This window comes from Trachemys scripta, chromosome 1 (assembly GCF_013100865.1).
Source record: "Trachemys scripta elegans isolate TJP31775 chromosome 1, CAS_Tse_1.0, whole genome shotgun sequence".
Taxonomy (NCBI): Eukaryota; Metazoa; Chordata; order Testudines; family Emydidae; genus Trachemys; species Trachemys scripta.
Genome location: NC_048298.1, coordinates 266,009,759 through 266,024,150, shown reverse-complemented (window position 1 = coordinate 266,024,150; position 14,392 = coordinate 266,009,759). Strand labels below are relative to the sequence as shown.

Genomic DNA, 14,392 nt, shown 5'->3' with positions numbered 1-14,392 from the left:
TTTGAAATGCAGAATCATTGAATCTCAACCCATCTATTTATCTCCATCTTGATGTAATATATTGCTTGGCAATGCTTTAACATTTTTGCAGGCTATTACAGGTTAAATCAAATCTTTATTAAAGGAAACATTTTTCTTAAAGACGGTCACCTCAGTAGCTTTATGTCTAAGCACAAGATGCACTAATCATTTTTCAGACCAAAGAGAAGAAATATCAGAAGTTAGCTCTGTCTTTTAAGCTTGATTTCAACACAATCTATTCAGCATACTGTACCCTATACTCAATATGCTCTCTGCATTATGCTTATGCATCAGAAATTGTCCCAAATGCTTCCCCACGCAAAGCTGTCTCTCCGTAGTATACGATACTAATATATAGTATTTTAAAGAGATATATTATGGTATGGTTTTGTGCAGTCGTATTATAACTATAGTTTCTAGATGTTTTCCCTATCCCCACGTGTGTCTTAATTGGTAAATACACTAGACTTCTCTCTGGGTATTTTAGAACATATCCAACGTGTGTGTTTTGTATATTTTGTCTGTGCACACACATTCCTAAAGAGGAAACCTAACCTTTCCGATTCTACTACATTATATGGCATATGGAGGAGATTTCGTCATTTTCCTCTACGTAATAGCTTGCTGTTTCTGGGATCCAGTGTTCTCCAACAACATATTTTGACTAAACTGGGTTAAAAAAAAAAACTTTATTTAGAACAAGCAAGAGCAAAAGGTATGTGGCCTCTCATTCATCATCAGAGAAAAGGAAACGTGTAAGAGTCGAGGAATTATTATATGACTATTGATTGTGCCGTGTACCTACGTCAGGTATATGATATGGGTAACATTTATGAGGAGCATGTGCGAGTTTGGGTGTGGATACACTGTCAGGCGAACGTTTTCTAAAAACACAAGTTCAGAGCAAGACACATTTTTCCTTAGAATAGGAGCTCCTCTATACTCTCGGGTACAAATCATTCAGGCTACATGCATGGATACATAGCTATTCCCCCTCCCTGAATAATGGGCGTGTTTAGGGGAGCGCTGTTTTGTAACATTAAGCAGCAACACGTACCAGTAATTCTCTCCTCTACATTTTGAAAGTTGTTTTCAATATTAAAAGTATTTTCAATACTGTTTTTAGTATTATATTAGTATGTGCTGTTTTTCTTCTCCTTTGGACCACGCTACATACTGAACTGGGAAGACTGACATACTTTTTCCCATGAGGACACAGCACTTTGGGACTCAATCATTGTATTCACCGTTGAGCTAACTTAAACTAAAGAAATAACGCGTTACAATGGAATATTTGGTATTTGAGGGACAGTGCGGAAGGCCGATCAGATTTATAACTGCCCGTTTATTTTTAAATAGGAGGTTATAGCGATGTTGCTATTAAAATACTTTCCTTCAGAGGGGGCTTCTCTAGGACATAACGTTTCTGTTGTGTGGGTGGATGTAGAGCTTCTTTATCGAAGAAGTTGAGCAGGAGTTTTAAGCTAAACCTTGCCAGGGTGAAGGTACCCCACTATCCATAACGCTAACTATAAATGGGTCTATAAAGGGTTGGATCAAAAAGAGAATTCCATCTTTCTCTTCTAGGTAGTTTTGTGCTTTATATTGGAGAAAATGAAAGGAGGAAGAATCTAGTAAAATAGGGTGGAGTATTAAAAGCTCGCTCTCGCTCTCCCTTTGATTAATAGATCCATGTGGCTAACGGCCTGACATATGGTGTGCGAAGCAGCTTGAGATGGTACCTTAGGCATCCCCTACGGCCATTAACATATTAGAGGCTTCTGTGCAGTCAGACAGTCAGACTTCATCTAGAGCCCAGCACAGAAAGGCTGCACCCCAGAGCTGTTTGATACAGTCTTTCAATAATGCATCACTCTGCAATTTTAAGGGAGCTGTTCCTGGTGCTGAAGCACTAGGGCAGAACACTAATGAACTTTAGCAACAAAGATCCACCACCTTCCTTATCTGAAATCCTCCGTATTAAATTCGTGTGGGGGGTGTTGTTATATACATAGACACATTTAAAGCTATATACATTCTCTCTGTGTATGTATAGCTAGATAGATAGATAGACACAAATGGACACACCCATACACACTTGAATACTGCCCGTATCTAGTTCATGAGCACTGTCCCATAGTTCAAAAAGAAGATACATCCGTGAATTTGAAGCCCTTTTATACAAGCAGTATTAACTGAGATAGCTGTACTGCTTTGATGTGGACATTCTGAGAGACATCAAAATCAGCTCCACCCCTTAAAATATGGATTTTTTTTTTACCAGAAAAAAAAGGGAGTTGCTATAAATAAAACCGATACTACAGACAACACAGAAACGACTTTTTATGGAACAGCGTCACGTTTAAAATGCAGTAACAGCTCGGAGACAAAAAACAAAAAACAAAACAAAAAAAAAAAACAGACAGCCTCCTGCAAAGAACCTAAAAGTTGGGGAAACTCTCTTAAAACAGAATGCTTTGCAATGGGGTGTGAGAGGAGCTAATTGCTGTATATTTCCAATCCGTTGTTTGGAGACAGACAATCCACTCTACAGTAGCAGAGAATGTAGCAAACAGAAGGTTTATTTAATCCATTTCAGCGTTTTGACAGAAACATAAATCACGCCTTGCACTTTCCCTTTCCCCTTAGTCCCCCGTAGATAACTGCCCTGTCTCTTTTGAACTTTGTTCTGACTGTTTTGCTCGAAAATAAACGCTAACACCAGATTAAACGTTCCAGCTAGCTTCGTCTTCTGATTTCAGGAAAATGGTGTTAATCAGGAGCTTTGATGTTGTTTTACTTTCAGACTGTATGCCTCAAGGCGGAAAAACGCAGAAAGGTAGCTGAGAAAGGAAATTGCCAGGAGCTAAGAACACCCTCCCTTTCAAAATATTTTAAGTACTCCTCTCCTGTATAGTACATCAACCTGTTCCTATGCAGAAAAGCACTAGTCGGTTCCTTCTCCTTTGGAAACATCGCTCATTTCAATGCACTTAATACAAGGTGTGTATGTGCCAGTATGACCAGTTTGAAATGGGACTGAAGATAGTAGGGGAAAATGCAGATGATTCTTGGAAACAGCCATTCATTTATGATCATACAAATCCTAACTAACTGGAGATTTCCAGTGAGGAATAAATCCGGGGTTAGGCTTTAAGGATGTAAGTAAAGAATCGGAGATCTCCAGACATTTATGTAGCCCTTAATACAAGTTTTGCATCCAGTACTTTGGGGATGTTACCATTAATTCAGCCAGGATTTATGCTTGGTAAACCCTTAAGTGGACGGCATAGCAACTCAACACATTAAAATAACAGATTCCTTTAACACAATCAATACATTTTGCATCATACATATGAGAATTTTTTTTCTCTTAGGTAGCTGGGCTTTCTACATGGGGCACTTTGTTTAGGAAATTAGATCTGAAGGTGCACAATCTCAACAGAATGCCCTGTACCGTATCTGAATAATAGTCATAGACACTGCCTTCACCATGTCACAATTTTTAGTGTAACCCATTAAAGCAACCTAATTCTTTTTTAAAGCACGCAGTTCGGTTTCAGTTAGATACAGATTGCCTCTCCAGCTTTCCCTTTTCTTTTACAGCGCGGCTTTAATAAAGTCACATAAGTGGTTGAAATTAACATAAATCATTATTAGTTATTAGGATTTGCTCTAAATTACTCTGTGAATATAACACCAAACCCCATCTGCCACTCCTGCTCTAGCAGCAATAGATTGCAGATAAAATAAATGTCCTTACCCCATTAGAATGTTCCTGTCTCTGTAGCCAAAAGCCAAACAAAAGCAATAAATACAGAGCTTTTTTCTCTCCACTATTCAGCTGTGACTGTTTTCATCAGCTCTTCCTCTAGAAAAGCTCGATAGCTGCCTGAAAATATTGCATTTTATATCACCAAAGGGCGATTAATATTGCATTAACTGTATTTAACATTTTTAAGCGCGAGTAATCTGAACTGAGTAAGTTTCTGTTACTAAATACAGGGGATGTCAGAACTGGTGAAAACAGCTTAAAATATCTGTATAAACAGATTATTTGTTTCATACTTTGTATTTTTATAATGTTATGGTATAGTGTGCTCTGTTTGAAGTAGAAGAAGCCATGCTAATGGTCTGTTTAAAGTATTCTGACACTGTCTGGAGACATCCAAGTCTCTGCCTTCATTAAATGTTTATTGTCAACACTTCAGTGAGAAAAAGTCTTGTGTAAGTGAATTTCCACTGCTGGATGCTGTCAACACTTTGTTTTATTCTGATCCATCTGTACAAAAGTTTGTATACATTATGCTGAAGTGAAGAGAGGCAGAGATTGTGGGATAATTAGTTACCAAACAAACTTTTGTTAGTAATTCCGTTTACATAATGACCATAATCAAGGACTAAGTTATGCATCTAGGTGTCTTGTCTTCTTTAAGCAGCCTTGCACAAAATTCATGTTGTATGTATTCAAGTTGACATGCTATCCTTTCCTTGGGAAACATCTTTTTAAAAATGAACACGAAGGGATCTTACACATTTTAGCTGTAGTTTACACCTTTTTGCTTGCTTTCATCCGGGTAGGTACGTGTGTATTCATCTACCCCACTCTTCATCTATATATGTAGATATTTACAGTAGTATATCTCATATCTGTAGTTTAGTGCTTCTCAGCATTTCCATTATTAAGCCTTATTTTCAGGAGGTTTATAACTCAATCTTAGGACCCAGCACCGGAAACTGCTCTATGCCAGAGCCTTTGTAGTCAGGGGGTCGGTCAGCATTTCCCCTGTCAGAAGCTATTTTGAGAGTTTTATTACCTGATTGCAAAAAATCAGCTCTGAGCTACGGTCTAGCTGCAACGTGTCAATATAGTGTTTCTTTTTATTTATCAGATTCGGTTTAAATCCATTTGGCCACTTGAATTTATAAAATGGTAAACGATAGACATTTTGTGGCATCAAGGTTTTTTATTATGTTGTTTTAGGAATAACAATGTACAAAACAAACAAAAAGCCCACATTTATTTTAAAAGAAATTCCCTTTACCCATAATCAGTGATGCCTTTGGGTATTTAGATAAAGAAAGTTTAAAGACTCATCATAATGTTGCAAGAGGGACTAGTATGCACAGTTTTGGACAGGAGATACAGTGCATAATTTGTGCAGCGTATTTTTGCATATGCAAATTTCTTGTTCACGTGCTCAGTCATTAAACTATCAGACAGGGATCTGCAGTTTAAGTGTCAATAAATTCGCATTGACACAATAGACTGCAAGGAACTATTAAGGTCCATCATGCCAGTAATCCCTGGATTAAGATTCTCCAAAAGTCTGCGTTGCCTCAATAAACTGGAAAGGGCTCCTTCAGATCCGTTACCCCCGTGTCAATGATCTGACAGCTTCAAGAGTGCCTCTTGTACGCTTCAAGTGAGCTGCTGCTTCTAGTTTCTTCCCACCCGTAAACAAAAACAAAGGAAATTAAAACTCAGGTCCATGTTAAACCAAGGTTAAAGTCCTGTTTAAACGAGCAAAAGCAAATGGATGTCAGTTAAAGACAGGTATATAGCCATTAGTGGCCTGCTTGGGCCAAATTAATTTCTGGTGTAGTTCCATCGCTTTCGCCTGAGTTACACCAAGATCAAAGCTGGCCCCGTTTGCCTCGGTATTGTTATCAGTGAAGCAACATTAGATCCCCTGCAGTGCCTAATCACAAAGGGCAAGTTAAGGTTGAGGTGGAATCTTAACACTGACTTTGGAGGTGTATAAATCAAATGCTTCATACTACGTCCGGCTTATCCTGCAGCCCTTACTCAGACCAAAGTCTGGCGGGATGGAATGGTTGTGTACAAGATACACACTTAAAACTCTCAGACCAGTCATATTACAGACCGTAACTAATAGGGGGTTGCCTGGTTAGGGACCAGCCCTTTGTGTCAAAATCCTTTCTTTATCCGAATGGTGCAAAGCCAACAGTTCTCTAGATGACCAGCTGCAGGCGTGTAGAAACACTCTCTGCCCGTGTAGAAACACTTGCGTTATGTTGTTGTTGTTTGTTTGCTCAATCAAATATTAATTTGTAAGCTCCTCTTTTAGGTTAACTTTACACTATGGAACTTTTTGATTTGCCGTGTTATAGATACCTGATTGCCTTTTTTTCACACTCGAATCAGATTCTAGTAGAAATGATCTACAATCATATAAAAAATCAAAACGACTCTCCCTACAAACCAAGTCTGTTTCACATTCTAGGTTTTCAAAGAACAATGTTTTCCAAAAGCAGGGGGGTTTTGTGCAGCACGCCTCCCATCAAGCTGTCTTGACAACAATTACTAAAGTTTTTAATTAGCCTCTTGTTATAATTCATTTTATTAATTTTCTAAATCTCAGCCCATGAATTATTAAAGGCGGCTCTGTAATTGTATTTGCAGCCATCCTTTTGTAGTGCACGTGATCGAAAACTGCTCTGCAGACCCATCGCTCTTCTGGCATAGGGCCCATTTATACTGAGGGTGGAGAAGGGGCCTAGGCAGCAGTGAGCTCTAATATTTTATCAACTATTAAATAACATAATTACTGATAATAATATGCTTGTCTCGCAGGTGGAAATAGGTTCCCATGCGAATTGGAATTCTGCTGCTGATATTTTAAAGTCAATTAAGCTTTTCTCCTCTTTTTGAATCAGCAGGTAAATATAATAAAAGCTTAAAAAAGACATCGGCTGCAAAGCAAGACCTAAATAACTGGAGGGATTTAAAATCGTTTGGGAAAAGTCGGAATAACAGAGGGCAGCAGCAGTAGTATCAGCTTTGTGCGATCAAGTCCGTCAGAGTTAAAATAATTATCTTTCGACAAATCTGTCTCTGTTTGAAGGGAAGAGGGAATGCGTGGGGGCGAAGGGGGGATATAGACCATAAAAACGGTGCTGTAGGACACTTCATTCTCCTTCTGGGGAGCCTTTTACTTGTTGAACCAGGACCGAATTAGTCTTAATATCACAGGAGAGTAAAAATCAATACTATCATGGCAGCGGATGTCTATTATTCATTTATGATGGTCTAATCTAAGTTGAAAGCAATTGGAGAACAAGTGTTAAACAGAAATTCCAGAAGTCAGTCTAGGTTTTAAGGAGGTGGCTGGGAAATCAGACCAGGAAATCGACAAGATATAGCAAGTGTGGAAAATATGAAACTAAAGAGACTACGGTACCAAAGTTTCCTCACCCTTCCACGGCAGGGGCCACAGGTTCTGAACTGGATAGAAGTTCTGAAGATATAGGTTGTATGTTCTAGAATAGATCCGCCACATTTTCCAGCATGGAGAGTAATTATTTTTAGCAACAAAGTTGAATTCCCCGCTCAGGCGATTACATATTTATTGACAATATATTGGAATGAATTTTCGCCCTCTTCAGCCTTTTTTAAGAAGCAAAAGTTTAAACGAAACCTGTTTCCCTCCACCCCCGGAGCTATTTTCAGTGAGTTGGTTAAAAAGGCTTCATTGGTACTTGGGATTCTGTCGTGAAATGTCCAAATCCATTCAACAGAAAGCAGAGCATTCTGGTTTTGCACAGTTTCCTACCATAAAAAATAGGAAACTCTGCAAAGCTGTTCTTTTTTTTATTTTTCATTATCTGTTTTATTAACATAGTATTTTCTTTGTACTCGATAAGGATTGTACTTAATACAAAACAAACTTCTTTACTTTTCAATACATACATTGGTCATTGTTGTATAATACAAACGTGTTGTCCTCTAACATTTCAGTTTTGGGGAAGATTAAAAAAAAGTTTGTAATTTATTTTATTTGTTCATTCCTGACTCTCCAAAAATGATATCCGGTAATACTTTTCTATAAAATAATATTTTTTTACAAATGCATTTATTAAAAATTCTGATGACATTTCAAGTTAATAACACAGAAACAAGTCAATTTCCGGTGGAGGAGATCTATTTTTTTTAAAAAATACCTTTAGTGCTTTTGTTTTTAACATCAACAGTTGCTTAAAATCACAGCTTTTTGAACGTTTTATTCTTTACTGAACATCACGTTAAGTGTCTTGATTCACAGATTTACCGGCAAAATTAAAAAGATTTGGCTAAAATATGTCTACAGAAGAAATAATCCCAGCTATTAAGTAACTTTTTACATTTGGCATCTGATCTAGTCACAGGTCATCAGAAAAGAAAGAGGTTCTTTGATCACTTGAAGCAGTAGGTGGCATCCTATACGTTCCTAATGAACAATTGCATTTACAACGTCAGGAGAGATCAGTTTATGATTTTCATATTTATTAACACAAAATAAAAATAAAATATTTTGTTACATAATTAAGTGCAATTAGGCCAGTCAGAACAACATATAAACCTGAAAGCACCAAGCTTTTTTTTTTCTTTACACATATTTTGTCGGTGCATAATCATTTCCAGCAAACTGAAAAGAAATACTTCAGAAGTCCTTTTTAATTTTACTTTGATTTATATTTTCTGCAGTTATAGAATAAACTTCAAGAAACACACGCAGCTAATATATAGTTAATTTTATTCAGAGCACCGATTTTCACATAAGAGCTATCTCAAAGTAATGATTTCTGAATTTAGCAGAAAAATACATCTCTCACTATTTTTATTTTTTGGTAGAATTAGTATTTGTCTAACGGCTATATCTTGAATTTATCAGCCGTGCCTCAGAAATAAACAAAACAAAAACAAAAAAAAGATGCACCCAATAATAAACTATTCTGTTTTCATGTTTGTTTTATTTGTAAGTGTGCTGGGACTTATCTCCCTGTTGTATTTTGTGTTACAGAAATATTTCTGAAAGAAATAAAAGTAATATAGTAAAGACACAACCAAGGAGAAAGCTCAGCAAACATACATGGACAGGTAGATAATTCAGTGAGACATTTCAGGATCCACACGTGGTTGCAGTTTGTAACCATTTTTTGTGTATGTGTGTTGCATTAACGAAAATATTTACAATCATCTTCCTTTTTAAAAAAATCTAAATACAAGAACGTGACAAGAATGTTTGTGTTTTCAGTGAAAACAGGCAGTAAACTGTGAAATTACACCATCCACAAAAGATTCTACCAGAAGCTACTCTATTTTTAGTGCTCAGTTTCAAAATGCATAGAATGTTTGCGCTGCAAACAATGATACACAAAATAATTAAATAAATAATCAAATAAATAAATAAATAAATAAATAAATAAATAAATAAATAATAGCGAGACCTTATCACGGATCTTTCTGTGCCTTTTTTAGGTCATGCATGATTTCAGTCTTTGTTTGTTTTAAACAGCAGGGCGTTTTCTTTTCAGAAATGCCTTGTTTTTAAAGCCTTTCCAATAACACCAGACCCAGTGAATGTCTTTTGCACACAGCTGGTATTTTATCCAACGAGCTCTGGCCATTCCCCCTCCCCTTCCCCCCCCCCATCCCCGAGATATAATGCACCTTTATCTTTAATAATACGGAATAATTGCTTTGCTTTCCAATTTGGGAGACTGTGATAGTGCAAATGTAACCATACAAAACAATTCCTCTACCTAACGTTTATTATTTACAATAAACGATTTTTAAACCCAAATGTTTTCCCCCTCAACATGCAGACCCCGCAGAAATAAATGTCGTTTCAAATCCTGCCTCTTTACATTGGTGATTTCGCTTACCTACTTATGTAAAATAAACCCTGTTACTAACAGGAAACCTTCTACCACCGCAATCCTCTAAACCTCTCCAACAGATTTGGAAGAGATGCCAGAGGGGAAGGACACATTTAACCCCAAGACTTAATGACTCAGAGCATGTTTTCTTCTAACGCTAACAGGGCAGCCAGGGCAGTATAACAGCTAACGTATGCATTGTATCTCTAGCTAGATGTATCTCTATAGAGATATGGATCTCTCTCTAGTTATAAACACAAAGCACACACAGGGAGGAAAAGGAACAAAGGGGCAAGTAACTTTTTATATAGCTAGTTATAAAAATGGTTGGCTTCCCTAGCAGAGGGAGGGCAGAATAAAGGGAAAATTTCCCGGAGTATAAAGCGTGTGACTGAGCATTCACTCTCTGCTCTTAGCTAGCTAGTGTTAATGAAACAAGGGTCAGAATCTCTCCCCCTCCCGGCTCACCCCACAAGGCATCCGAACCTAACTGGAACTGCAAAAACATCCCTCTCCAAACCCCCAGTAACACAGAGAAAAACCATCACGAAGCCTCATTAAAAACATAGTTAAAAACAAAAGAAAAAAAGAGACCCAAACAAAAACAATGAGCATCATCACCAATAGTTTCACCTTCTGGGTTGTGTTTTTTTTTTTTCCTTTTAAAATTGGTGACTCAGGGTTTTTTTAAATGTATTTATTTGTAAGTTTTGTGTGTGTCTCTGTGTGTTTACGCTTGAGTTGTTCTCGCTCTCTCTTCCTGTAAAGGGGGCGATCAGCCTGCAGAAGTGCACCCCATGGATTTCTAGAGCATTTACTTTTGCTCTTCTTGTTGTTCTCGTTTCTTTCCCTTTAGAAGTTTGTTGATGTTTTTTTCTCTCCCCTACATTGTTCCTTGGTCCCCAGGAGATTTTGAGAGTGTCTCTGGTCAAACAAGTAGTCCACTGGCTCCTCCAGCCCCCTCGCCCCTTCCACAATATCCCCTCCCACTCGCACCCCCCCAATCTCCCTCCCTTCACGCCCAGTCCCCCAACAGCTCCCCCCCTCGGTTCCCTCCCTTCGCCCACACTCCAGGGGATGGAAACTTGGCGCGTTGGTTTTGTTGGCTTGTTTAGTAGGTGGCGGAAAATTTCATCCTTTTTTGCTTCTGTCTCTGGTTGCAAAACCAAACCCGCACCACGTTCTTTTTCAGGTCCAATTTCTCGGCGATGGCGGCGATCTTCTCGGAGGAGGGCCGGGGCTGCACGGCGAAGTACGCCTCCAGGGAGCGCTTCTCCGGGGCGGCGATGGAAGTCCGCTTGCGCTTCTTCTCGCCCCCGTTGAAGAGCTCGGGCTTGTTCATTTTCTCGCGCTGGGCGCCCTCGGCCTCCTCCAGCCAGGCCTGCAGGATGGGCTTGAGCGCGATCATGTTGTTGTGGGACAGGGTGAGCGACTCGAAGCGGCAGATGGTGCTCTGGCTCAGCGAGCCCACGCCCGGGATCTTCAGGTTGGCTAGGGCCGAGCCCACGTCGGCCTGGGTCACGCCCAGCTTGATCCGCCGCTGCTTGAAGCGCTCGGCGAAGGCCTCCAGCTCGCGGGGGTCCGTGTCCGAGTCGCAGATGGAGGCCAGGCCGGCCGCCCCCACCACCGCCGAGGCCACCTGCCCCGCCGCGCCGTGGTGAGCGGCCACCAGCCCCGGATGGGGCAGGCCCGAGGGCATGTTCATGGCGGCCGGGTGCGACAGGTGGCCCAGGCCGTGCATGTGCGAGTGGGGATGGGCCGAGGTGGAGATCAAGCCCCCCCCCGCCGCCGCCGCCTCCGCCGCCTCCCCCTCCTCCTCCGCCGCCTCCTCCGCCCCCGCCGGCCCCTTCGTGCCCCCCGCCGCCGGCCATGAGCGCCAGCGACGGGGAGGTGATGTGGTCCAGCAGGTCCCCGGGCTCCAGCGCCTGGTGGTGATGGTGGTGGTGGTGGTGGTGATGCGCCAGCGGCACGGTGGAGGTGGAGGTGCACGGCACGCTGTTCATGGTGTGGTAGGTGGCGTCCGGCTTGAACGGGTGGCTCTTGCCCTGGGACACGGCGATGTCGACGGCCGCCAGAGCCTCGGCCCGGGCCAGCAGGGTCTCATCCAGGCTGGCGAAGATATTGCTCTGCAACTGCAATCGACACAAAGGGGGGGAGCATAGGGGGGGCAGAAAGGAGAGTTGGGTGGGAGAGAGACGCGGGAGGGGGTAATAAAAGGGCAAACGCCGAGGAGAGAGGCGAGGAGAATTGGGGCAGAGAGAAGAGAGTAAAGTGGAGATGGGGAAAGCAGGGGCAGATGGGGGGATATAGTGGGGGAGACAGGGCAGGAGGGAACGAAAAGGGGGGAGCAAGCCAGGGAGGGAGGGAGAAGAGAGAATCACAGGGGAGCCCAAGGAGAGGGGGAGCGAGGGAATGGGGGAGCCGAGAGAGGGGCGAATACAAGGGAGAGAGCAGGGAGAGGAGGGAACCAGAAAGCGGGGGAAAGTGAAGTGGGGGAGGGGGGCAAAGAAAAAGAAAAGAAAGGAGAAGAAGAAATGGATATGTAACTCTCAGCTGGGGAATTGTGTCAAACACCAGCGCGCATAAAGAACATTCCTTTCAGAGGCCGAGTCATAAAAATTAATACCGAAAGTGGAGGAAGTCGGAGACTCGTGTGAACACCGCTTTCAAAAAAGATCACAGGCGCTCAGATGATTGCAGAGGAGGACATGAAAAAAACATTAAGCGCCGCTTGTCAAAATGTGCCTCGCAGCGGTTTTTTTATTAATGCACATACATGCAATATACAGAGGGGAGAGAGAGAGAGAGAGAGAGAGAGAGAGAGATGCAGCGGCTTGCCCCTTACCGGTGGAGTTGGTAGACAGGCTCTTCTTATTGCTTCCGAGCTGGAGTGCAGCGAGGGGTACTTGTGTTCAGGTAGGGTGGGATGCATGGCAAAATGCGGCTGTTTGCTGTTCATGGACATCATCTTGAAGGCTTGGCATGTAAATCCACAAACACTCCTGAAGTAAGGGGAAAAGTGCTCTCCGGGCGCTCTCCGGGATGAGGGTGCAGCGGCAGATCCCACTGCTGGTGCCGCTGTTTCTTGGAGCTCCCTTTGACCGCACAGTGAGACTCCCTCCAGCCCTCTCGGTCTCACTTATCTGTCTGCTCTATCCTAGCGCTGGGCTGAGATGCGCTCTGCTTACACCTGAGCCCCACATCTCGTGGCTACGGCCCCGCAGACTCTCGCGAGAGCTTGGAGCTACGGCTTTGATAGACATCAGCTGTCTCCCCCTGCCTCCTCCTCCCGCCCTCCCGCTCTCTCCCTCCCTGCGCCTTGTTGCATCTCCTTGCGCGTTTGCACGTCTAGCCGGTGCCGGAGTTTGAGAGCTGCTCTTATAATGACCACCAGAAAGGACAGTGCAGGTGCAACACCTGTAGCTGCAACACATGCGCATTGCTCGCCTTTCTAATCGGACACAGAGACACCAACGTGCGCATCTATGTATTATGTGCCTGCATGTCCATCTGCGTATAATATACGTACATGTATACATGCCCAGATCTTACATGTAATACAATGCAGTGTGCATGTCTCTATAGCTGTCTCTGAGTTTGTGCATGTTACGTGCTGGTACCTGTAATGTACAGATCTGATTTTGTACTTGGCTTGTACATGGTGTCTAATTACATATAGTTATCATTATTTAAAATAATAACTGGGTTCTAGCGAAAGAGATGTTCATTTCCTGTGCTCCTGTGTAGTCCTTCAGAGAGACGTGTGTGTCTCTGTGCTGAGGACTCTCAACACAGAAAATGACAGCTTTCCAGCGTAAGCCTGTTACTTTTAAGAATTCTAAATAAGCTCCTTGAGAATAATCATTGTGACAGACATTGGTTTGAAGCAGTCAGAGTCTATTGATTTCCATATAATTTCATTTCTCCCCATCTAGTTTTGTTGCAAATATTATTGTGTCAGGCACCGCTAGTGACAGCCACTTAGCCCACAAGGAGCATGTGCTTTCTACATGGGAAACACTGTTGAAATAAAATTGTGCATTTCCTTTTTTGCAGCCTGTAAAATCTCTCTTCTTTAATCGTGTGAAAACCCACCTCTCACTCCGGCATGACTTGAAGCATAAAATAATCACGAAGCCTTTTTATTTTTAAAACTACGGGTAGTTTGGTTCTTTTTGTGAAGAGAGAACACAGGGAAACTAGTCTGAATCGCCTTCATAGACATTACTGCAGAAAGGAAAAGGAGGAAGAGGCTGGAAAATAACATTGTTGAAATTCTTTTTTGTCCGTGTTTCTCCCCAGTTTTATTGTTGCATTTAAATGAAACGGTTAGGAAAAAATAATAGAATAATGATTCGTAAATATATTGATGACTAATATTTTGGGTTATGGCCCGATCTTTTTTAGAGTGGAATTCTTGAGTTAACTATATGTAGTTAAAACGGGTGGCAGCCAAACCCTTTAATTAACCAACCTGTAAATTTGTCTCTCACTTTTATGATCAACAACTGGGATTAATTTGAATCCGAAGGGAACGACACAGGTGAAGCCAGTCCATTGGGGCACTCTAATGATAACCCTGGGTGATAGCCCAGATGTTATCACGTCTGCTCCAGGAGTGCTAAGACAGGCACCAGGAAAAAGCAGCCGGGTGTTTGTTTGATGCAGTGATCTGATAACCGATCTGCCATGTGTCACTCTTAAAGAG

The 14,392-nt window shown here is 41.7% G+C and overlaps 1 protein-coding gene across 1 annotated transcript; it reads right to left on the bottom strand.

Moving 5' to 3' along the window:
• Positions 1-10,741: 10,741 nt before the first annotated feature.
• On the bottom strand, positions 10,742-12,849 carry POU4F1 (POU class 4 homeobox 1). Its single transcript, XM_034759369.1, is given in 3 exon segments — positions 10,742-11,468; positions 11,470-11,816; positions 12,530-12,849. Coding segments are annotated over 3 exon segments (1,143 nt in total). The 5' UTR covers positions 12,653-12,849; the 3' UTR covers positions 10,742-10,795.
• Between the last annotated feature and the right edge of the window lie 1,543 nt (positions 12,850-14,392).